The sequence below is a fragment of the Salmo salar genome, chromosome 14, assembly GCF_965601325.2.
Source record: "Salmo salar chromosome 14, fSalSal1, whole genome shotgun sequence".
Classification (NCBI taxonomy): Eukaryota; Metazoa; Chordata; class Actinopteri; order Salmoniformes; family Salmonidae; genus Salmo; species Salmo salar.
Window position 1 is genome coordinate 1,482,245 of NC_138304.1, and position 23,709 is coordinate 1,505,953.

The window sequence follows — 23,709 nt, forward strand, 5'->3', positions numbered from 1 at the left end:
ACTGTATGAACGGACAACCATTGCGTGACTAAGGTCACTTGAGTTCCCTGAACTTGTTTACCGTGCTGGACTCTTTTTAGGCCCGAGGTACAGGACATTTCTGGAGGAACCAGACCTGTTTAAAGCTCATTATTGTATATTGTTATATGTGTGGGTGTGTGATCATTTATGTTGTTAATACAACCATGCAAAAGAATAGTTGTTTTGAAGTTATTTCCATTGTTTTAAGGGTTTATGAAAAGTGTATTTCCATCCTGACTTTTACATGAGTCCTTTGTATTGGCGCAGACTTGACGGACCAGATGGGACTCATTCCCTATCAAACTAAAAGGAGAAACTAATATTTTCTCTGGTAGGCACAACCTACCTGGCACCCCTATAAATTATAACCTCAAGTCAAAACCGTTACATTACGTAATTATGACATAACATTGAAGGTTGTGCAATGTAACAGGAATAACGTTTTGTTTTCGAGATGATAGTTTCTGGATTCGACCATATTAATGACCTAAGGCTCGTATTTCTGTGTGATATGTTATAATTAAGTCTATGATTTGATAGAGCAGTCTGACTGAGCGATGGTAGGCAGCAGCAGGCTCGTAAGCATTCATTCAAAATAGCACTTTCGTGCGTTTTGCCAGCAGCCCTTTGCAATGCATTGCACCGTTTATGACTTCAAGCCTGTCAACTCCCAAGATTAGGCTGGTGTAACCGATGTGAAATGGCTAGCTATTTAGCAGGGTGTGCACTAATAGCGCTTCAAACGTCACTCGCGCTGAGACTTGGAGTAGTTGTTTCCCCTTGCTCTACATGGGTAACGCTGCTTCGAGGGTGGCTTTTGTCAATGTGTTCCTGGTTCAAGCCCAGGTAGGAGCGAGGAGAGGGACGGAAGCTATACTGTTACACTGGCAATAATAAGTGCCTATAAGAACATCCAATATATATATTCCTACAATAACTACAACCTAAAACATCTTACCTGGGAATATTGAAGACTCATGTTAAAAGGAACCACCAGCTTTCATATGTTCTCATGTTCTGAGCAAGGAACTTCAAAGTTAGCTTTTTTACATGGCACATATTGCACTTTTACTTTCTTCTCCAACACTTAGTTTTTGCATTATTTAAACCAAATTGAACATGTTTCATTATTTATTTGAGGCTAAATTGATTTTATTGATGTATTATATTAAGTTAAAATAAGTTCATTCAGTATTGTTGTAATTGTCATTATTAGATATAAATACAATAAATAAAAAAAATGTAATTACAAAAAAATAAATAAAATAAAAATCGGCCGATTAATCGGTAGCGACCTTTTTGGTCCTCCAATAATGGGCGTTGAAAAATCATAATTGGTCGACCTCTACTTGTAAGCTCTACTTGTAAGTAAGCATTTCACTGTAAGGTTGTCCTGTAGTCCTCGGCGCAGGTAATTAAGAAAATGTTATCAATTTGATGTTATTTTAATGGTCAAAACATTTCCTAAGTGACCCCAAAATTTGGAACGGTAGCGTATACAGTTGAAGTCGGAAGTTTACATACACCTTATCCAAATACATTTAAACTCAGTTTTTCACAATTCCTGACATTTAATCCTAGTAAAAATTCCCCGTCTTAAATCAGTTAGGATTACCCCTTTATTTTAAGAATGTGAAATGTCAAAATAATGGTAGAGAGAATGATTTATTTAAGCTTTTATTTATTTCCTCACATTCTCAGTGGGTCAGCAGTTTACCTACTAATTAACCTGTTAGGGCTAGGGGGCAGTATTGACACGTCTGGATAAAAAACATACCCGATTTAATCTGGTTACCACTCCTACCCAGTAACTAGAATATGCATATACTTATTACATATGGATAGAAAACACCCTAAATTTTCTAAAACTGTTTGAATGGTGTCTGTGAGTATAACAGAACTCAAATGGCAGGTCAAAACCTGAGAGATTCCTTTACAGGAAGTGGCCTGTCTGACCATTTCTTGAACTTCTTTTCCATCTCTATCATTTACTAAGGATCTCTGCTCTAACGTGACACTTCCCACGTCGTCCATAGGCGCTCAGAGCCCGGGAAAAAACAGAATGTCGTCATTCCAGCCCCAGGCTGAAACACATTATCGCCTTTCTCAAGTGGCCGATCAAGGGACATTGGGCTTAGGCGCGTGATCCGACCGCCCCCGCCTTTGGGATTTTTTCCTCTGTTTGCCGAAAAGGAGATTCCCTGTCGGAATATTATCGCTTTTCTACGAGAAAAATGTCGTAAAAATTTATTTTAAACAGCGGTTGACATGCTTCGAAGTACGGTAATGGAATATTTAGAATTTTATTGTCACGAATTGCGCCATGCGCGCGACACTTCTTTACTATTTCGGATAGTGTCTGGAACGCACGAACAAAACGCCGCTATTCGGATATAACGATGGATTATTTTGGACCAAACCAACATTTGTTATTGAAGTAGCAGTCCTGGGTGTGCATTCTGACGAAGACAACAAAAGGTAATCAAACTTTTATAATAGTAAATATGATTATGGTGAGTGCTAAACTTGCCGGGTGTCTAAATAGCGAGCCCGTGATGCCTGGGCTATGTACTTAGAATATTGCAAAATGTGCTTTCACCAAAAAGCTATTTTAAAATCGGACATATCGAGTGCATAGAGGAGGTCTGTATCTATAATTCTTAAAATAATTGTTATGCTTTTTGTGAACGTTTATCGTGAGTAATTTAGTAAAATGTTAGCGAATTCCCCGGAAGTTTGCGGGGGGGTATGCTAGTTCTGAACGTCACATGCTAATGTAAAAAGCTGGTTTTTGATATAAATATGAACTTGATTGAACAAAACATGCATGTATTGTATAACATAATGTCCTAGGGTTGTCATCTGATGAAGATCATCAAAGGTGAGTGCTGCATTTAGCTGTCTTCTGGGTTTTGGTGACATTATATGCTGGCTTGAAAAATGGGTGTCTGATTATTTCTGGCTTGGTACTCTGCTGACATAATCTAATGTTTTGCTTTCGTTGTAAAGCCTTTTTGAAATCGGACAGTGTGGTTAGATTAACGAGAGTCTTGTCTTTAAATAGCTGTAAAATAGTCATATGTTTGAGAAATTGAAGTAATAGGATTTTTAAGGTTTTGAAAATCGCGCCACAGGCTGCCAGTGGCTGTTACGTAGGTGGGACGCAAGCGTCCCACCTAGCCCATAGAGGTTAAGTGTATTTGGTAGCATTGCCTTTAAATTGTTTAACTTGGGTCAAACGTTTTGGGTAGCCTTCCACAAGCTTCCCACAATAAGTTGGGGCAATTTTGGCCCATTCCTCCTGACAGAGCTGGTGTAACTGAGTCAGATTTGTAGGCCTCCTTGCTCGCACACACTTTTTCAGTTCTGCCCACACATTTTCTATGGGATTGAGGTCAGGGCTTTGTGATGGCCACTCCAATACCTTGACTTTGTTGTCCTTAAGCCATTTTGCCACAACTTTGGAAGTATGCTTTGGGTCATTGTCCATTTGGAAGACCCATTTGCAACCAAGCGTTAACTTCCTGACTGATGTCTTGAGATGTTGCTTCAATATATCCGTATATTCCGTTTATTCAATAGATTTTCTTTCTGAGGTCTTGGCTGATTTCTTTAGATTTTCCCATGATGTCAAGCAAAGAGGCAGTGAGTTGAAAGGTAGGCCTTGAAATACATCCACAGGTAAACCTCCAATTGACTCAAATGATGTGAATTAGCCTATCAGAACTTCTGAAGCCATGACATCATTTTCTGGAAATTTCCAAGCTGTTTAAAGGCACAACTTCTGTTTAAAGGTAAACTTCTGACCCACTAGAATTGTGATACAGTGAATTATAAGAAATAATCTGTCTGTAAACAGTTGTTGGAAAAATGACATGTCATGCACAAAGTAGATGTCCTAACCGGCTTGCCAAAACTATAGTTTGTTAACAAGAAATGTATGGAGTGGTTGAAAAACGAGTTTTAATGACTCCAGCCTAAGTGCATGTAAACTTCAGACTTCAACTGTATATATTATATTCTAAACAACTACATGTGCCCATGTCATTGATATAAAATTATTAGAGATATACCTGGTTGGTTAGCTACCTGCAGATTCATGCCGGGTAGTAACGTCATGGGGTTATGGTTCATTGTTAGCTAGCTACTTACCTACATGTCTTAACACAAGACTCCACTACGCAAGTAACCATTTCGGGTGCGTTCGTAAATTCAGTCTGGCCATCTACTCCGATTTCGGGGGACTCTCGTCTTAGTGTGCAAAAGCGCAGAATAACTGATTTAGTTACAAACGCTCAACACCCGTTGAATATGGCCGGTGTCAGTAAACGTTGGGAAATAAAAAAATCGTAATTAAACTGTTGCCAGCAGCACAGTTACAGTCATCAACGCTCTGGATAGCATGAGAACAGCCTAACCAGCTCTGCTAGGGCAAGTAATGTTCAGTGAGCTGTTCTCTCATTTGTGTCTGGAAGTAGCTATCAACTTAGCCAGTTAGCAGTCAAGCACCAAAGCTGTTAGTACAGAACGCTCAGATCAACCCTTAAAGAGATGGTCGGGCTAAAGCTTAAAAGAGTGTGAACGATGCTGAAGGGGTGCAGACAAAGAAGAGCTCTCCAGTTGGTACCAAAACATTGAAAAAGACAATTTTCTCAAGTGAGGTTACAAGTTGATCAACTTTCAAAGCAGAATTACTTTCCCATTGTTCCTCAAATGCAGTGTATGATATACAATTGTGTAGCTCTGTGTCTCTGCTTTTATCCAATGTAAAAAACACAACTTCAAATTTTGCTACATAAGACTGAATCAAGGTGGTCATTCGGTCACATATGTGGGAACTCCTTCAAGACAGTTGGAAAAGCATTCCTCATCAAGATGTATAGATGTATATCAAATCTATATCTGTAGGCTAAATATAGCCAAATGATTTAGTCCGGGAACATTGGGTGCAGTAAACAAAACACAGCAGAATATGAAGTGGCCAGCCGGACGTAAGAGGACGAAGCACTTCTTTTGAGCCCAAAACCGGCGCAAAAATTGTAGGAGGGAGGAAATCCCCCCCACAGCTTAGAATGTTTAGTGTTAAATATATATATATAAAAAACGCAACAATCAAATATAAGAGGAAGGGCAGGCCAGCTGGTAGAGGTGAGTCTTAAGGCCTGTTTTAAATGCCTCAGTGGTTTGAGCAGCCCAAACGTGACGTGAGGGAGGAAAAAGTTAAACAAGGTTCTCTCTTGATCAATCAATATAAATCAGCCAACACATGGCACATGCATTTACATTTCTCAAGGACCAATTAAATGTGTGTGTGCGTGTATAATGCGTGTGTGAGAACACACCTTTCCTGAAGGAAGGAGCAGCAGGCATCCTTGACATTCTGCAGCTGCAAAAAGCTGGCTCCAATCAGCAGGGACTGGACGTTCTGCTGGTCGATGGCCACATGGCCATTATACGCAAAATTGATCAAAGCTTCAAGTGCACTGCCAAGGGGGAAAAAAGAAAGGACACCTGATGTAAGGGAGCAGTACTGTGGCCCAGTACAGAAACAACCCCCCCGATTAGTTACTTTGGCAACACTTTACTTGACAACCAAAGTCATAACACTGGCATAACCATGTCATAACAGCTGACATAACTTATCATTAGCTGTTATAATATGGTCATAACATTGTCTTGACATATTTATACTTGTGACATATATTGTGTTCATTTATGGCTGGTTATGATACCTACATTAATGTCAAAACCTACCACACAAGGCAACACATTCCATTATACCATAGCTTGCGTGTCAACAGTATGTTTATATTATATATAATCTTCATACATCATTATAATTGCACACACATTGACATCAGACATGCCCCTACCCCAATGTTCTGTTGCTGATAACTGGGCTAAACGCAGCAGCAGATTTCAGGAGTAGGACAAGACACCGTCTTTTTGACTGATATAAGGGTTGTATGTGATAGGCCTATCTGGCTTACATGGTCATTATACTTCTTGACAGTGTCATTTTCAACAAGTTATTTCAAATATGGATGAAAAAGACATGAATTCATGAAGACATGAATGTTCTTTGGCTTGCAAGCCTCCCCGTTTTTCCTCCAAACAATGATGGTCATTACGGCCAAACAGTTCTATTTTTGTTTCATCAGACCAGAGGACATTTCTCCAAAAAGTACGATCTTCTGCAGTTGCAAACTGTAGTCTGGCTTTTTAATGGAGGTTTTGGAGCAGTGGCTTCTTCCTTGCTGAGCGGCCTTTCAGGTTATGTCGATATAGGAATCGTTATACTGTGGATATAAAAAAAAAAAAAAAAAAATAAATTTGATATAGATACTTTTGTACCTGTTTCCTCCAGCATCTTCACAATGTCCTTTGCTGTTGTTCTGGGATTGAGTTGCACATTTTTAGTATTTCTTTTAACAGACGCTCTTATCCAGAGTGACTTACAGTAGTGAATGCATACATTTCATAATTTTTTTTCCCCGTACCAAAGTACGTTCATCTCTAGGAGACAGAATGCGTCTCCTTCCTGAGCGGTACGACGGCTGCATGGTCCCATGGTGTTTATACTTGTGTACTATTGTTTGTACAGATGAACGTGGTACCTTCAGGCATTTGGAAATTGCTCCCAAGGATAAACCAGACTTGTGGAGGTCTACACATTTTTTTCTGAGGTCTTGGTTGATTTATTTTTATTTTCCCATGATGTCAAGCAAAGAGGCACTGAGTTTGAAGGTAGGCCTTGAAATACATCCACAGGTACACCTCCAATTGATTCAAATGATGTCAATTAGTCTATCAGAAGCTTCTAAAACCATGACATCATTTTCTGGAATTTTCCAAGCCGTTTAAAGGCACAGTCAACTTAGTGTTTGTAAACTTCTGACCCACTGGAATTGTGATACAGTAAATTTATAAGTGAAATAATCTGTCTGTAAACAATAGTTGGAAAAATTACTTGTGTCATGCAAAGTAGATGTCCTAACCGACTTGCCAAAACTATAGTATGTTAACCCGAAATTTGTGGAGTGGTTGAAAATCGAGTTTTAATGACTCCAACCTAAGTGTATGTAAACTTCCGACTTCAACTGTATAACAATAAAAATTAATGATTCATGATTTTGATTGGTTGAGAAAAGCTACCTACCTGTCCATCTAACCCCACTCCCAGGACACATTCATTACTATGGAATGGAATTAAATTATTGAAACAATGTTGCAAATGTCGGACAGACAGACAGCAGGGTTTATACAAATCTTCGCTATTGAAAATGAAATGTTAGTTTAAAAGAAATGTGAGAATGTCTAGATGCTTTTTATAGTGGAGATGAAGTTTATAATTTGCCTAGCTGGGCTTATTAGACAGTGGATTGAGCAGTCAGATGGAACAGAGTAAATAGGCATGTTTTTGTTGTTGTAGTATTTTACCCCCTTTTTTCTCTCTCATCGCTGCAACTCCCCAACAGGCTCCGGAGAGGTGAAGGTGGAGTCATGAGTCCTCTGAAACATGACCTGTCAAACCGTGCTCCTTAACACCCGCCAGCTTAACCAGGAAGCCAGCAACACCAATGTGTCAGAGGAAACACTAAAACTCGTGACAGGGGCTAGCCTCGCTCTTTAGAGAGCGATGAGCCAAGTAAAGCCCCACTGGCCAAACCCTCCCCTAATTTACAGCTGTACTGCTGTAAATAAAGTAAATACCTTTTCTATAAAATTGTCTTTTTTGAAGTTCATTCCCTCTTCGACGCACCTGCAAGCTATCTGGAAGCTAGCCCAATGATTACAATTGTGTACTTGCATGAAACAATGAAATGAATCATAGGGCTGGGCATTATGGCCAAAATATATCACGGTATTTTCCAAATTTGTTACAGTATGGCGGTATTTGACAATATTTTATGTTTTTGATTAAAAGTACACAATTAGATTTCTGAGTAGTGTGTGACCCTAGCGAGGCAACACATACATTCTAAGTGATTTCAACGAGTCTTTCTCCATTCTGATTGTTTTATACTGTTCAATTCAACTTCAAACAAAAATAATTACCTGCATTTCTGCACTCATTTCAGCACTCATTTCCACACTGCTACGTAGGGCTGCACAATATGGGCAAAAAAAGGCCTTATTTTTAACCAAATGTTGAACTTGCAATTTGACTTGCGATTTATATCAAAACACTTGGGTGAACTGTTGGAATCATGGAAATTGAATGTTATTCTAATTCTATAGTTAGAATATAAATAATAGTGGGCACTTTGAATACAGTGTTGTTTCAAATCAATCTTTGTCACATGTACAGAATAAAACAAGTGTAGACCTTACCATGAAATGCTTACTTACAAGCCCTTAACCAACAGCGCAGTTCAAGAAGCGTAGGGGTGCAAAGGGTCGGAAACTTCAAATTTCCATGGGAAGTTAAGCCCGGGAATTTGGGGAATTTTGCTTAAATTCATCAAAAACGTTAGCTTATAACAGTGAACCCCTTTTGGTCGATACACATTAGGCAATTCTATGTCTTGTGGCATATTTTGGTTAGACTATCCCCAATTCAATGGAATTGCAACACTCTGCCTGCACAGCGCATTCTTCCATCACATGTACAGCTGATTCTCAAGATCTTGCACACTAATGAGATGCTATTGAGCTCACACTAACACACTGTCTGAGCCAAGGACTACATGCTTTCTGGTAAGTTTCGGTTACAATACAGGGTGGGGTGAATATATTTGATATGACATACATGATTTTTTGTTAACTAGTAAATAGTAGCCTACAGAAGTGTGTTTAAATCATTTCTAACTTGTTAACCTGTTAGGGCTAGGGGGCAGTATTGACACGGCCGGATAAAAAACGTACCCGATTTAATCTGGTTACTACTCCTGCCCAGTAACTAGAATATGCATGAAATTATTGGCTTTGGATAGAAAACACCCTAAAGTTTCTAAAACTGTTTGAATGGTGTCTGAGTATAACAGAACTCAAATGGCAGGCCAAAACCTGAGAAGATTCCATGCAGGAAGTGGCCTGTCTGACAAGTTGTGTTTCATCTTGGCTCTTTTTATTGAAGACTGAGGATCTTTGCTCTAACGTGACACTTCCTACGGCTCCCATAGGCTCTCAGAGCCCGGGAAAAAGCTGAACGATATCGAGGCAGCCTCTGGCTGAAACACATTATCGCTTTTGGCAAGTGGCCGATCAGAGTACTATGGGCTTAGGTGCGTGCCCGAGTCGACCGAATGCTTTATTTTATTTCGTCTGTTTACCTAAACACAGATTCCCGGTTGGAATATTATCGCTTTTTTATGAGAAAAATGGCATAAAAAATTATTTTAAACAGCGGTTGACATGCTTCGAAGTACGGTAATGGAATATTTTGAATTCTTTTGTCACGAATTGCGCCATGCTCGTCACCCTTATTTACCCTTTCGGATAGTGTCTTGAACGCACGAACAAAACGCTAATGTTTGGATATAACTATGGATTATTTTGAACCAAACCAACATTTGTTATTGAAGTAGAAGTCCTGGGAGTGCATTCTGACGAAGACAGCAAAGGTAATAACATTTTTCTTATAGTAAATCTGACTTTGATGAGTGCTAAACTTGCTGGGTGTCTAAATAGCTAGCCCTGTGATGCCGGGCTATCTACTGAGAATATTTCAAAATGTGCTTTCACCGAAAAGCTACTTTAAAATCGGACATATCGAGTGCATAGAGGAGTTCTGTATCTATAATTCTTAAAATAATTTATGCTTTTTGTGAACGTTTATCGTGAGTAATTTAGTAAATTTTTTGTAAATTCACCGGAAGTTTGCGGGGATATGCTAGTTCTGAACGTCACATGCTAATGTAAAAAGCTGGTTTTTGATATAAATATGAACTTGATTGAACAAAACATGCATGTATTGTATAACATAATGTCCTAGGTGTGTCATCTGATGAAGATCATCAAAGGTTAGTGCTGCATTTAGCTGTCTTCTGGGTTTTTGTGACATTATATGCTAGCTTGAAAAATGGGTGTCTGATTATTTCTGGCTGGGTACTCTGCTGACATAATCTAATGTTTTGCTTTCGTTGTAAAGCCTTTTTGAAATCGGACAGTGTGGTTAGATTAACGAGGGTCTTGTCTTTAAAATGGTGTAAAATAGTCATATGTTTGAGAAATTGAAGTAATAGCATTTCTAAGGTATTTGAATAACGCGCCACAGGATTCCACTGGCTGTTACGTAGGTGGGACGATTTCGTCCCGCCGGCCCTAGAGAGGTTAACAATTTCTGCAAGTTAGTTTTTGCTACCATGTGGGTTTTAGCTTGCTTGAGCCTGCTAACTGAGGAGTGTTAATTCACTTGTTTCCATACGTTTCATTTTTTTGAAATGTATCTTACAAAGGAGTTGTTTAATGTAACTGCTTAACTATTTATCTGTACATGGAATTGCAATTTTTTTCTTCTAATCTTTACAGGAAAATGCCACGGGCACAATCTGATGTGTGGAGACATTTCACTGCAGCTAACGTAGAAGGAAAAGCTGTGTACATTTGCAAATACTGTGCCAAATCATATGTGAAGAATGCAACAAAGATGCAGAATCATCTGGCCAAGTGCATACAGTTTCCTCAGCGCTCACAACAAGTAACCTCTGACAAAAGTCCCTTCACCTCTATTTGAGGTGAAAATGATGAATCAGACACCTTATCGATAGCAACAGCTCATGGTCCTCCTGGAATCAGAAGTTTTTTTTACTCAATGGAGGAACGTAGTCAGAGAAATGCTGATTAATGTCTTGCTCGAGCTGTGTATGCAACTGGTTCATCTCTGATGCTCACAGACAATGTGTAAAGGAAGAGATTTCTGAATGTTCTTCGCCCAGCATACACCCCTCCAACCAGACACACTTTATTTACTAATTTGCTGGATGCAGAGTTCAACAATCAATCAAATGTATTCATAAAGCCCTTCTTACATCAGCTGATGTCACACAATGCTGTATAGAAACCCAGCCTAAAACCCCAAACAGCAAGCAATGCAGGTGTAGAAGCACAGTGGGTAGGAAAAACTCCCTAGAAAGGCCGGAACCTAGGAAGAAACCAAGAGAGGAACCAGGCTATGAGGGGTGGCCAGTCCTCTTCTGGCTATGCCGGGTGGTGATCATAACAGAACATGGACAAGATGTTCAAATGTTCATAGATGACCAGCAGGGTCAAATAATGATCACAGTGGTTGTAGATGTTGCAACAGGTCACCCGTTGGAGTGGTGTTGTCATCATGTTTGACAGTCTCCTGGAGGGGAAGGAGTCTCTCCAAGAAATGGCCATATCACAGTCTGCCGATATGGACAGCCCCATCAAGAGGATCCTCCTGGATGATGTATTTTGGAAGAGAGTGGTAAGCAGCTTAAAACTCCTGAAATCTATAGCAGTAGCCATTGCACGGATTGAGGGAGACAATGCCATCCTGTATGAAGTTCAGACTCTGCTTGCAGTCATAAGAGAAGAAATCCATACTGCCTGCACACTTCCCTGTTGCTCCAAGCAGAGGAAACAGCAGTTCTGAAATGCGTCAAAAAGTGTGAAGACTTCTGCCTGAAGCCCATACACGCCACAGCGTACATGTTGGACCCCAAGTATGCTGGCAAGAGCATCCTGTCTGGTGCAGAGATCAACAAGGCCTATGGTGTCATCAATACCGTGTCTCACCACCTTGGTCTGGATGAGGGCAAGGTTCTTGGCAGTCTGGCGATGTACACTTCCAAGCAAGGGCTTTGGGATGGAGATGCAATATTGCAGTCATGCCAACATATCTCATCAGCCACCTGGTGGAAGGGACTTTGTGGATCTGAGGTTCTTTCCCCTGTTGCCTCCATCCTCCAAATCACACCAACATGAGCCGCCTCAGAGTGCAACTGGTCCTTGTTTGGGCATGACACACCAAAGCACGCAACAGGCTGACCAATACAAAGGTTGAAAGATTGGTGGCCATCTGGGCAAATTTGAGCCTTTTTGAGCCTGACAACGAGCCATCCTCAACAAGGTTGGAAAGTGACAGTGAAGATGAGGCCTCAGTCTGATGTTCAAGAAGTGAACATTGAGGAGGTCCAGGGAGAAGACAAGGAAGCCTGAAGACAACCAAAGCTATAGTTTCTAGACTATTATTTTACAGATGTATGTTGAAAACGTTTTTGGGAGATACGATGGATCAATGGGGATCATTCAATATTTCCTTTCTTTTGTTGTTCAGTGAAATCATCTCATGTGAAGAGTCAACTCATGTAATTCAAGTTAAATTCGTAACGAAATCGTTTTTTTATTTCTATTGGAAGGATTTAATCATTTGCAATTATATCTACTTAAGGTAAAAGGTTTATGTTTCTGTCTCCATATGATATTGTAAATCTATCCGATGCAAAAAACATCGACACTTAAATGGTATTAATATTAATTTATATACATTTCCGTTAATTCCCATATATTCACACGGAAAGTTTCCACCTCTGAATATTCCCCAAAATGTGCAACCCTAAAGAAGAGTTAAGAAAATATTAACCCCAAAAAATAAAGTAAAAAATAAAATAAATTGTAAAAAGTAACACAATAACAAGGCTATATACAGGTGGTACTGGTACCGAGTCAGTGTGCGGGGGTACAGGTTAGTTGAGGTAATTTGTACATGTAGGTAGGGGTGAAGTGACTATGCATAGATAATAACGACAAGTAGCAGCAGTGTACAAAACAATATGGGGGGTATGTAAAGTAATAGTCCGGAGGCCAGTTGATTAATAAATCAAATAGTTGACATGACAACTAATTAAAATGCCAAGGATGACATGGTAGGTACCAGAGTGTTGTTCATTGTTTCCTAGGGGACCCTACAATGTTTGGCTACATTCAATGTTTTTTCATGTAGCCAACATATTCATGCTTAACCTATTCCTTTTGATTTAGAAGATACTGTTGCACAAACAACATGCTGATTTAGGCCTACACCATCACTGGTATCAGGCTGTACATCTAGCTACATTTTCTCTGACTCAGTACATTTATTAGCTAGCGGCTATCACGATTTAGCTAAAACTTGCTAAGAAAAGACAAACTAACTGTTTGCAGACATAAACAAACTAAGTGTAATTATAGAACACTTGTGGACTTACATTAAGAAGCAAAGTGGAAGCAACAACGTCATCTACATTGTCGCATGTGCTGCATTGACCATGCAGACTGAACGCAAGAGAGCTCACATCGATAACATTCGTAGCAGTCTATTTACCACCACAGTGCGCAATAGTTTTCAAGCCCAGCCACATACGACGAGCGTCAGAGGATTCAAGTAGGATTCAAGTAGGATTCAAGACTGCACTCAACGAGCTGTATAAGGCCATAAGCAAACAAGAACATGTGGATCCAGAAGCGGCACTCCTAGTGGCCGGGGACTTTAATGCAGGCAACCAAATCCGTTTGAACTGATTTCTACCAGCATGTCATATGAGCAACAAGAAGAAAAAAAAATAACTCTAGACCAACTTTACTCCACACAGAGACACATACAAAGCTCTCCCTCGCCCTCCATTTGGCAAATCTGACCATAATTATATCCTCCTGGTTCCTGCTTACAAGCAAAAACTAAAGCAGGAAGTACCAGTGACTCACTAAATACAGAAGTGGTCAGATGACGCAAATGCTAAGCTACAGGACTGTTTTGCTAGCACAGACTGGAATACGTTCCGGGATTCATCCAATGGCATTGAGGAGTATACCCCCTCAGTCACCGGCTTCATCAATAAATGCATCGACGACGATGACGTCGTCCCCACAGTGACTGTACGTACATACCCCAACCAGAAGCCATGGATTACAGACAAGATCCGCACCAAGCTAAAGGCTAGAGTTACGGCTTTCAAAGAGCGGGACGCTAATCCGGACGCCTTTAAGAAATCCCGCTATGCCCTCAGACGAACCATCAAACAGTCAAAGCGTCAATACAGGACTAATATTGAATCCTACTACACCGGCTCTGACGCTCGTCGGATGTGGCTGGGCTTGAAAACTATTACGACTACAAAGGGAAACCCAGCCACGAGCTGCCCAGTGACGCGAGCCTACTGGACGAGCTAATTCCCTTTATTGCTCGCTTTGAGGCAAGCAACACTGAAGCATGCATGAGAGCACAAGCTGATCCGGACGACTGGGTGATCTCGCTCTCCATAGCCAATGTGAGCAAGACATTTAAACAGGTCAACATTCACAAAGCTGCAGGGCCAGACTGATAACCAGGATGTGTACTCAAAACATGCGCGGACCAACTGGCAAGTGTCTTCACTGACATTTTCAACCTCTCCCTGGCCGAGTCTGTAATACCTACATGTTTCAAGCAGAGCACCATAGTCCCTGTGCCCAAGATAGCGAAGGTAACCTGCTTAAATGATTACCGCCCCGTAGCACTCACGTCGGGAGCCATGAAGTGCTTTGAAAGGCTAGTCATGGCTCACAACACCATCATGCCAGAAACCCTAGACCCACTCCAATTCGCATACCGCCTCAACAGATCCACAGATGACGCAGTCGCACTCCACACTGCCCTTTCGAAACACCTATGTGAGAATGCTATTCATTGACTACAGCTCAGAGTTCAACAACATAGTGCACCACAAAGCTCATCACTAAGCAAAGGACCCTGGGACTAAACACCTGCAACTGGATCCTGGACTTTGACGGGCCACCCACAGGTGGTAAGGGTAGGCAACAACACATCTGCCACGCTGAACTTCAACACTGGGGCCCCTCAGGGGTGCGTGCTTAGTCCCCTCCTGTACTCCCTGTTCACCTACGACTGCTTAGCCAAGCACACTCCAACACTGTTAAGTTTTCTGATGACACAACAGTAGTAGGCCTGATCACCGACAATGATGAGACAGCCTATGGGGAGGATGTCAGAGACCTGGCAGTGTGGTGCCAGGACAACAACCTCTCAATGTGAGCAAGACAAAAGGAAATTATCACGGACTATAGGAAAAGGAGGACCGAACAGGCCCCCATTAACAACAGGGCTGGAGCGGGTCGAGAGTTAAGCTCCTTGATGTCCACATCGCCAACAACCATGGTCCAAACACACCAAGACAGTCGTGAAGAGGGCACTACAAACCCTATTCCCCCTCAGGAGACTGAAAAGATTTGGCATGGGTCCCCCGAAGTTCTACAGCTGCACCATCGAGAGCATCCTGACCAGTTGCATTCCCGCCTGGTATGGCAACTGCTCGGCATCTGACCGGAAGGCAATACATAGGGTAGTGCAAACGGCCCAGTACATCACTGGGGCCAAGCTTCCTGACATCCAAGACCTAAAAATTGTCAAAGACTCCAGTCACCCAAGTCATAGACTGTTCTCTCTGCTACCGCATGGCAAGCAATACCAGAGCACCAAGTCTAGGACCAAAAAGCTACTTAACAGCTTCTACCCCCAATCCATAAGAGTGCTGAACAACTAAACTAATCAAATGGCCACACGGACTATTTACATTGAACCCCAGGCCCCCTTTGTTTTTACACTGCTGCTACTCGCTGAATATTATCTACAGTGAGGGAAAGAAGTATTTGATTCCCTGCTGATTTTGTACATTTGCCCACTGACAAAGAAATGATCAGTCTATAATTTTAATGGTAGGTTTTTTTTGATCAGTGAGAGACAGAATAACAACAAAAAAATAAAAAAATGTCAAAAACGTTATAAATTGATTTGGATTTTAATGAGGGAAATAAGTATTTGACCCCCTCTCAATCAGAAAGATTTCTGGCTCCCAGGTGTCTTTTATACAGGTAACGAGCTGAGATTAGGAGCACACTCTTAAAGGGAGTGCTCCTTACCACAGCTTGTTACCTGTAAAAAAAGACACCTGTCCACAGAAGCAATCAATCAGATTCCAAACTCTCCACCATGGCCAAGACCAAAGAGCTCTCCAAGGATGTTCGGGACAAGACTGTAGACCTACACAAGGCTGGAATGGGCTACAAGACCATCGCCAAGCAGCTTGGTGAGAAGGTGACAACATTTGGTGTGATTATTCGTAAATGGAAGAAACACAAAAGAACTGTTAATCTCCCTCGGCCTGGGGCTCCATGCAAGATCTCACCTCGTGGAGTTGCAATGATCATGAGAACGGTGAGGAATCAGCCCAGAACTACACGGGAGGATCTTGTCAATGATCTCAAGGCAGCTGGGACCATAGTCACCAAGAAAACAATTGGTAACACACTACGCCGTGAAGGACTGAAATCCTGCAGCGCCCGCAAGGTCCCCCTGCTCAAGAAAGCACATATACATGCCCGTCTGAAGTTTTCCAATGACCATCTGAATGATTCAGAGGACAACTGGGTGAAAGTGTTGTGGTCAGATGAGACCAAAATGGGGCTCTTTGGCATCAACTCAACTCGCCATGTTTGGAGGAGGAGGAGGAATGCTGCCCATGACCCCAAGAACACCATCCCCACCGTCAAACATGGAGGTGGAAACATTATGCTTTGGGGGTATTTTTCTGCTAAGGGGACAGGACAACTTCACTGCATCAAAGGGACGGTGGATGGGGCCATGTATCGTCAACTCTTGGGTGAGAACCTCCTTCCCTCAGCCAGGGCATTGAAAATGGGTTGTGGATGGGTATTCCAGCATGACAATGACCCAAAACACACGGCCAAGGCAACAAAGGAGTGGCTCAAGAAGAAGCACATTAAGGTCCTGGAGTGGCCTAGCCAGTCTCCAGACCTTAATCCCATATAAAATCTGTGGAGGGAGCTGAAGGTTCGAGTTGCCAAACGTCAGCCTCGAAACCTTAATGACTTGGAGAAGATCTGCAAAGAGGAGTGGGACAAAATCCCTCCTGAGATGTGTGCAAACCTGGTGGCCAACTACAAGAAACGTCTGACCTCTGTGATTGCCAACAAGGGTTTTGCCACCAAGTACTAAGTCATGTTTTGCAGAGGGGTCAAATACTTATTTCCCTCATTAAAATGCAAATCAATTTATAACGCTTTTGGGATTTTTTTGTTGTTATTCTGTCTCTCACTGATCAAAAAAACCTACCATTAAAATTATAGACTGATCATTTCTTTGTCAGTGGGCAAATGTACAAAATCAGCATGCGATCAAATACTTTTTTCCCTCACTGTATGCAGTCACTTTACAAATTACCTCGATTAACCTGTACCCCGGCACATTGACTCGGTACCGGTACCCACTGTATATAGCCTCGTTATTGTTATGTAAATGTCATGTTACTTTTTGATAGATCTGATTTTTTTTTTTACTTTAGTATATTTAGTAAATATTTTCTTAACTCTATTTCTTGAACTGCATTGTTGGTTAAGGGCTTGTAAGTAAGCATTTCACACTAAGGTCTACACCTGTTGTACTCGGCACAGGAGACAAATAAAATTAGATTTTGTTTGATTTCTTGTTTCATACAGGTACGCATGCATATTCATTGGGGTGCTTCGAGGAAGGAATCAACTTAACTTTAATATGTAACTTTTTGGGTGACCCGACCAAATTCACATAGAAATGTATAGTTACAGATCTGACATTCTCATTGAAAGCAAGTTTAAAAAGTGGTAGATATGTTCTATGTGTGCTATTTCTATGCTTCCAGTTCTTCCTTCTAGTTTTTGCGTCTTTTACTTTCGGTTTTGTACACCAGCTTCAAACAGCTGAAAATGCAATATTTCACAGTGGTTTAGATTGTGCATTGATTCTCTACATTATACTAGCTTGTTTTGTCACAGACTGAAATTAGGGGAACTTTTAGAATTTTTGCAACCAGGAAATGGCGGAGCGATTTCTGCATAGTGCATCTTTAAAACAGGTCCATTTTACAGAAAAAGCATTTTGCCTACTTTGTTGAACATTTTGGAACATGGTTTGCATTGTTAGGTTATCAGCTTGACAGTTCAGCAGAGAATTTGTGAATTGTCAGAATAACGCACTTAAATTACTTGAAACATCCTGTGTGCACGACTTCAGCGATTTATTTTCAAAAGGATGGCGATAACGTTGTAACTGATTTTAAATGTGTTATTACAATGATTAATATTGGCTAGGGTGACGGGTTGTTTCTGGTCCAGCCAATACACCTGCGCTTTGAACATCTCATTCCAAATGGGCATTAATATGGAGATGCTTCCCCTTTGCTGCTATAACAGCCTCCACTCTCAGCGCTGCTGAGTAAGTAGGCTATAGGGGCCTTACCTAGGGTCCATCCCTTGCATTACAATCTCATCTTGCTTGCACTCTACCATGTCATTCGTAAACATGGCATGGAAGTAAGGGATGGAGGCAGCCAGAACAATCCTGTGGGCGCTGAACTTGTGGTCTCCAACCTGTAAGGGCGATACAAGCAAGTGATTTAGTCCAGACATGGGTCAAATACATAGCCTGTCAAATACATGTTCCATACGGTAGAATGGAACAAATGGAATAGCATCAAAAGGGTGCATCCTCCAAGCTAAATCAAGCCCACCTCAAGTGCATTCATTTGACAGAATTGTAATACAGTTGAAGTCGAAAGTTTACATACACTTATGTTGGAGTCATTAAAACTCGTTTTTCAACCACTCCACACATTTCTTGTGGACAAACTATAGTTTTGGAAAGTCGATTAGGACATCTACTTTGTGGATGACACAAGTAATTTTTCCAACAATTGTTTACAGACAGACTATTTCACTTACAATTAACTGTATAACAATTCCAGTTGGTCAGAAGTTTACAAACACTAAGATGACTGTGCCTTTAAACAGCTTGGAAAATTCCAGAAAATGATGTCATGACTTTAGAAGCTTCTGACAGGCTAATTGACATCAGTCAATTGGAGGTGTACCTGTGGATGCATTTCAAGGCCTACCTTCAAACTCAGTGCCTCCTTGCTTGACATCAGGAGGAAAAAAAATAAAATCTGCCAAGACCTCAGAAAAAAAATTGTAGACCTCCACAAGTCTTGGGAGCAATTTCCAAACGCCTGAAGGTACCACGTTCATCTGTACAAACAATAGTACGCAATTATAAACACCATGCAGCTGTCATACCGCTGTCACCATGCAGCTGTCGTTCCACTCAGGAAGGAGACGCGTTCCGAACATACTTTGGTGCGAAAAGTGCAAATCAATCCCAGAACAACAGCAAAGGACCATGTGAAGATGCTGGAGGAAACAGGTACAAAAGTATCTATATCCACAGTAAAACGAGTCCTATATCGACATAACCTGAAAGGCCGCTCAGCAAGAAAGAAGCCACTGCTAAAAAAAGCGCCATAAAAAAGCCAGATTACGGTTTGCAACTGCACATGGGGACAAAGGACGTACTTTTTGGAGAATTGCCCTCTGGTCTGATGAAACAAAAATAGAACTGTTTGGCCATAACGACCATCGTTATGTTTGGAGGAAAAACGGGGAGGCTTGCAAGCCGAAGAACACCATCCCAACCGTGAAGCACGGGGGTGGCAGCATCATGTTGTGGGGGTGCTTTGCTGCAGGAGGGACTGGTGCATTTCACAAAATAGATGGCATCATGAGGCAGGACAATTATGTGGATATATTGAAGCAACATCTCAAGACATCAGTCAGGAAGTTAAAGCTTGGTCGCAAATGGGTCTTCCAAATGGACAATGACCCCAAGCATACTTCCAAAGTTGTGGCAAAATGGCTTAAGGACAGCAAAGTCAAGGTATTGGAGTGGCCATCACAAAGCCTTGACCTCAATCCCATAGAAAATGTGTGGGTAGAACTGAAAAAGCGTGTTCGAGCAAGGAGGCCTACAACCCTGACTCAGTTACACCAGCTGTGTCAGGAGGAATGGGCCAAAATTCACCCAACTTATTGTGGGAAGCTTGTGGAATGCTATCCACAACGTTTGACCCAAGTTAAACAATTTAAAGGCAATGCTACCAAATACTAATTGAGTGCATGTAAACTTCTGACCCACTGGGAATGTGAGGAAAGAAATAAATCACACTACTATTATTCTGACATTTCACATTTTAAAATAACGTGGTCATCCTAACTGACCTAAAACTGGACATTTTTACTAGGATTAAATGTCAGGATTTGTGAAAAACTGAGTTTAAATGTATTTGGCTAAGGTGTATGTAAACTGCCGACTTCAACTGTAATCAGAACTTAATGTCACCTTTAACCATTGCTTTCCCCTTGGCGACACCAACATAAGACTATTGTATTCATTAGCAGTGGTGTGAAGTACTTAAGTAAAAATACTATAAAGTACCACTTAAGTAGTTTGTTATCTGTACTATACTATTTATATTTTTCAAGTTTTACTTCACTACATTCCTAAAGAAAATAATGTACTTTTTACATGACACCCAAAAGTACTCATTACATTGTGAATGCTTAGCAGGACAGGAAAATGGTCCAATTCGCGCACTTATCAAGACAACACATGGTTATCCCTTCTGCCTCTGATCTGGCGGACTCACTAAACACACCTTTTGTAAATGATGTCTGAGTGTTGGAGTGTGCCCCTGGCTATCCATACATTTAAATTTGAGCAATTCCATTTACGTTTGCTACTTCAGTATATTTAGAACCAAGAACTTAGACTTTTACCTAAGTAGTATTTTACTGGGTGACTTTTACTTTAGTAACTTTGTATTAAGGTGTATATATACTTTTACTCAAGTATGACAATTGGGTACTTTTTCCACCACTGTTCATTAGGCTACTTATTTGAGAAATGTGTTTATTTTATATGAAAAACTATAAAATCAAAAGAGGCATCTTGCATGAGGTGGGTGCACTGACTGTTAGTCCTAAACAATACCAAGGTCAAGGCATGAAGTTGCCTTCATGTAGGGCAGGTCGTGTTAAAGAGAAAGTGCACTAATGGAAGCCAGAGTGAAGGCTCGCTGGAGGTAATGCATTACAGATAAAGATGATATTCCCAAGGGCTTCAGAATATGGCCCAGTAGATATGTAGGCTACAGGACAGTACACTGCAGCTTATCATAATGATGGTGCTTATTAATAGGGCAGGTGCATCACATGGGAGGGCCAGAAGAGCGAATAAATAACTGCTGTTTCCATGTTCCCTGACAAACGTCCTACTGACCACCTGCAATGTGAACTTTTAGTTGATGCTGCAGGTGTTAAAGCCACAGATTTTAGGACAATTGACAGTCAGCTCGAGGTTTGTGAAGATACGGGCAATGGCTGGCTAGTCATGTTAATTTGATTCAAGAATACCGCAATCTGAGATAACAATGGTCAGTAGTCCATATTTGTCTGAAAGCAAGGCATACTGGACTAGCTACGTTATATTATTCTAATTCAGCAGGGCTGTGTATTGTATACGTTAGTAAGCAGTTGGCTAAGTCTTGCTTGAGAGGCCATTGCTATAGCTAGCTAGACACCAGGGGTAAGTTACTCAAAAAACAAACAGTCAAGATGATGTAAGTACTAAAGATGACCTTTACGTTTTAGGTAAACGTACACCCAATTAACGTTAACTCGCTAACGTTAGTGTGCTGCTTCGCAATCACAGCAAAAACATTTTTTTTTTAGTAGACTTCCGTAGGTGCTAACAGTAGTTCTCTCTACAACCCAATAACGAACGAAGTAAAACTCCCTCTGGCTAAAGCTTTTATTGGTTCTTCCAGACGTAGGGTGAGTCTACTAGCAAGTTGGGCGGCCAAATCGTGGATAAAACTACCATGACAATTGAAAGGGAAGGGCTAAATGTGTTAGATAACTAACGTTACTTATTTGCCACGATAACCGCGACTTCTACATTCATATAATGTTTTACAGTCAATAGCTAGCTATGCTGCTTAGCCAATAACTTACCTAGGCTAGAGCTTTATATTTACAAATAGAAGGCTCTGCAGCTAGCTAGCTAAAGTTAGTTAGCTTGCCTCAATTCTATTGCTAGCAAGACAGCTAGTTAGCCGGCTAGCTATTTTCTCAAAGTAAGTTACTGTAGTGCGCTTGGCTAGCTACTAGGCTAACTCCACACATACCTTCAGGGTGACATCGCAGAGTTTCCCTTGCCTTCTGATCTCCTCCATAACAGCATATCCACGACCTGGTAAATCGTGGACTGAAAAATGCATCAAATCCTCCAGTTCTTCATATATCATATCACCCATCGTCATTGAGGAAAAGGGAAATTACGAATTTTGAAAACGCCTAACAATGGGGAAGTGACCAACTCGAGACACCGTAGTCGGAAAATATTCTCCAATCCACTAGTATTCTGCCAGCAACGCAATTTATGACGTTCAATTATATGGTAATAAGGAAACCTTCAAAATAAAAGCCTGCATTTCAAAACATTGCAATGTGAATTTCATTCAACTGAACAGTGTCTTCTGCATTTAACCCAAACCCCTCTGAATCTGAGAGGTGCAGGGGGCCACCTTCATTGTTAGTGGTTAACTGCCTTACTTAAGGGCAGATCGACAGATTTTTACCTTGTCTGCTCAGGGGATTCAAGCCAGCAAACTTTCAGCCGAAATGCAATACACTGTAATAGACTGTACATGGGATACATATTGGGTTATAGAGAGAACTATTCTACCTGGAAATACTCAGTAGATTGTGGTCAATAAACCAATAGAATATGGTGTTAGGTAATTGCGTAACTGCTGTTATAATAGCATTTATACAAATCTATTAGCAAGTACAAATTGCAAATGCTTAACTAATGTTAATTTTCCAAGACCAAAAACTGTTGGCAAAGTATTTTTAATCATTATTTTCTTGCAATGTTTTCAGAAACCATTTACAATATTTGATTGACAATAAAGAGCCTTATGTTGATATTGGTCACATTACTGCTAACTAATGTGATCCTGTCATGCAGTGAGCACTGTGCAGTTCCAAAATAATCCAAAGGATGGCAGCCTAGACCACAAATTAATGTTTTGCATGAAATAATGTTCTGGTTAGTGCAATATAGTAGGATTGTGATTTTAGGCTGCCATCCTTTGGATTATGTTGGAACTGCATAAACTCTCATTAGCAGTAAACATGTATTATAACTGTAGAGTAGGGGGACACTAAGATAACTTTTGCAGATATGTAAAAACTGCAGTGACAACACTTCACAATTTTACCAGCAAACAATCCTTTCTCCAACCTAATATTCACTATGCTTGCGAGTTATATTAATCAATCAATGAAATGTATTTATAAAGCCCTTCTTACATCAGCTGATGTCACAAAGTGCTGTACAGAAACCCAGCCTAAAACCCCAAACAGCAAGAAATGCAGGTGTAGAAGCACGGTGGCTAGGAAAAACTCCCTAGAAAGGCCAAAACCTAGGGAGAAACCTAGAGAGGAACCAGGCTATGAGGGGTGGCCAGTCCTCTTCTGGCTGTGCCGGGTGGAGACCAGCAGAGTCAAATAATAATAATCACAGTGGTTGTAGAGGGTGCAACAGGTCAGCACCTCAGGAGTAAATGTCAGTTGGCTTTTCATAGCCGATCATTCGGAGTATCTCTACCGCTCCTGCTGTCTCTAGAGAGTTGAAAACAGCAGCGTAATTTGAATTATTGCCAGCAGCACAGTTACTTACCAACGTTTTTAACAAACAAGTAAAGAACCTAACCAGCTCTGCGAGGTGAGTAGAATGGATTTTAGATATATTATCTTGTTTATATCTGGAAGTAGTGTTAGGTAAATTAG

General features: G+C 40.9%; 1 protein-coding gene across 2 annotated transcripts in view; it reads right to left on the reverse strand.

Annotated features, from left to right (window-relative positions):
• Positions 1-22,257, reverse strand: part of klhl18 (kelch-like family member 18) — a 99,251-nt gene extending 76,994 nt beyond the window's left edge. Inside the window, exons 1-3 of one of the 2 annotated variants that reach the window (XM_045693785.2) lie at positions 22,041-22,256; positions 18,260-18,390; positions 5,364-5,504 (exon numbers count right to left, since the gene is read on the reverse strand). In XM_045693785.2, the coding sequence (XP_045549741.1) occupies positions 5,364-5,504; positions 18,260-18,390; positions 22,041-22,175 (407 nt within the window). In that variant the 5' untranslated portion in view covers positions 22,176-22,256. Of the gene's footprint in view, positions 1-5,363; positions 5,505-18,259; positions 18,391-22,040 lie in introns of both variants that reach the window. The other variant, XM_045693786.2, reaches the window with a different exon arrangement.
• Between the last annotated feature and the right edge of the window lie 1,452 nt (positions 22,258-23,709).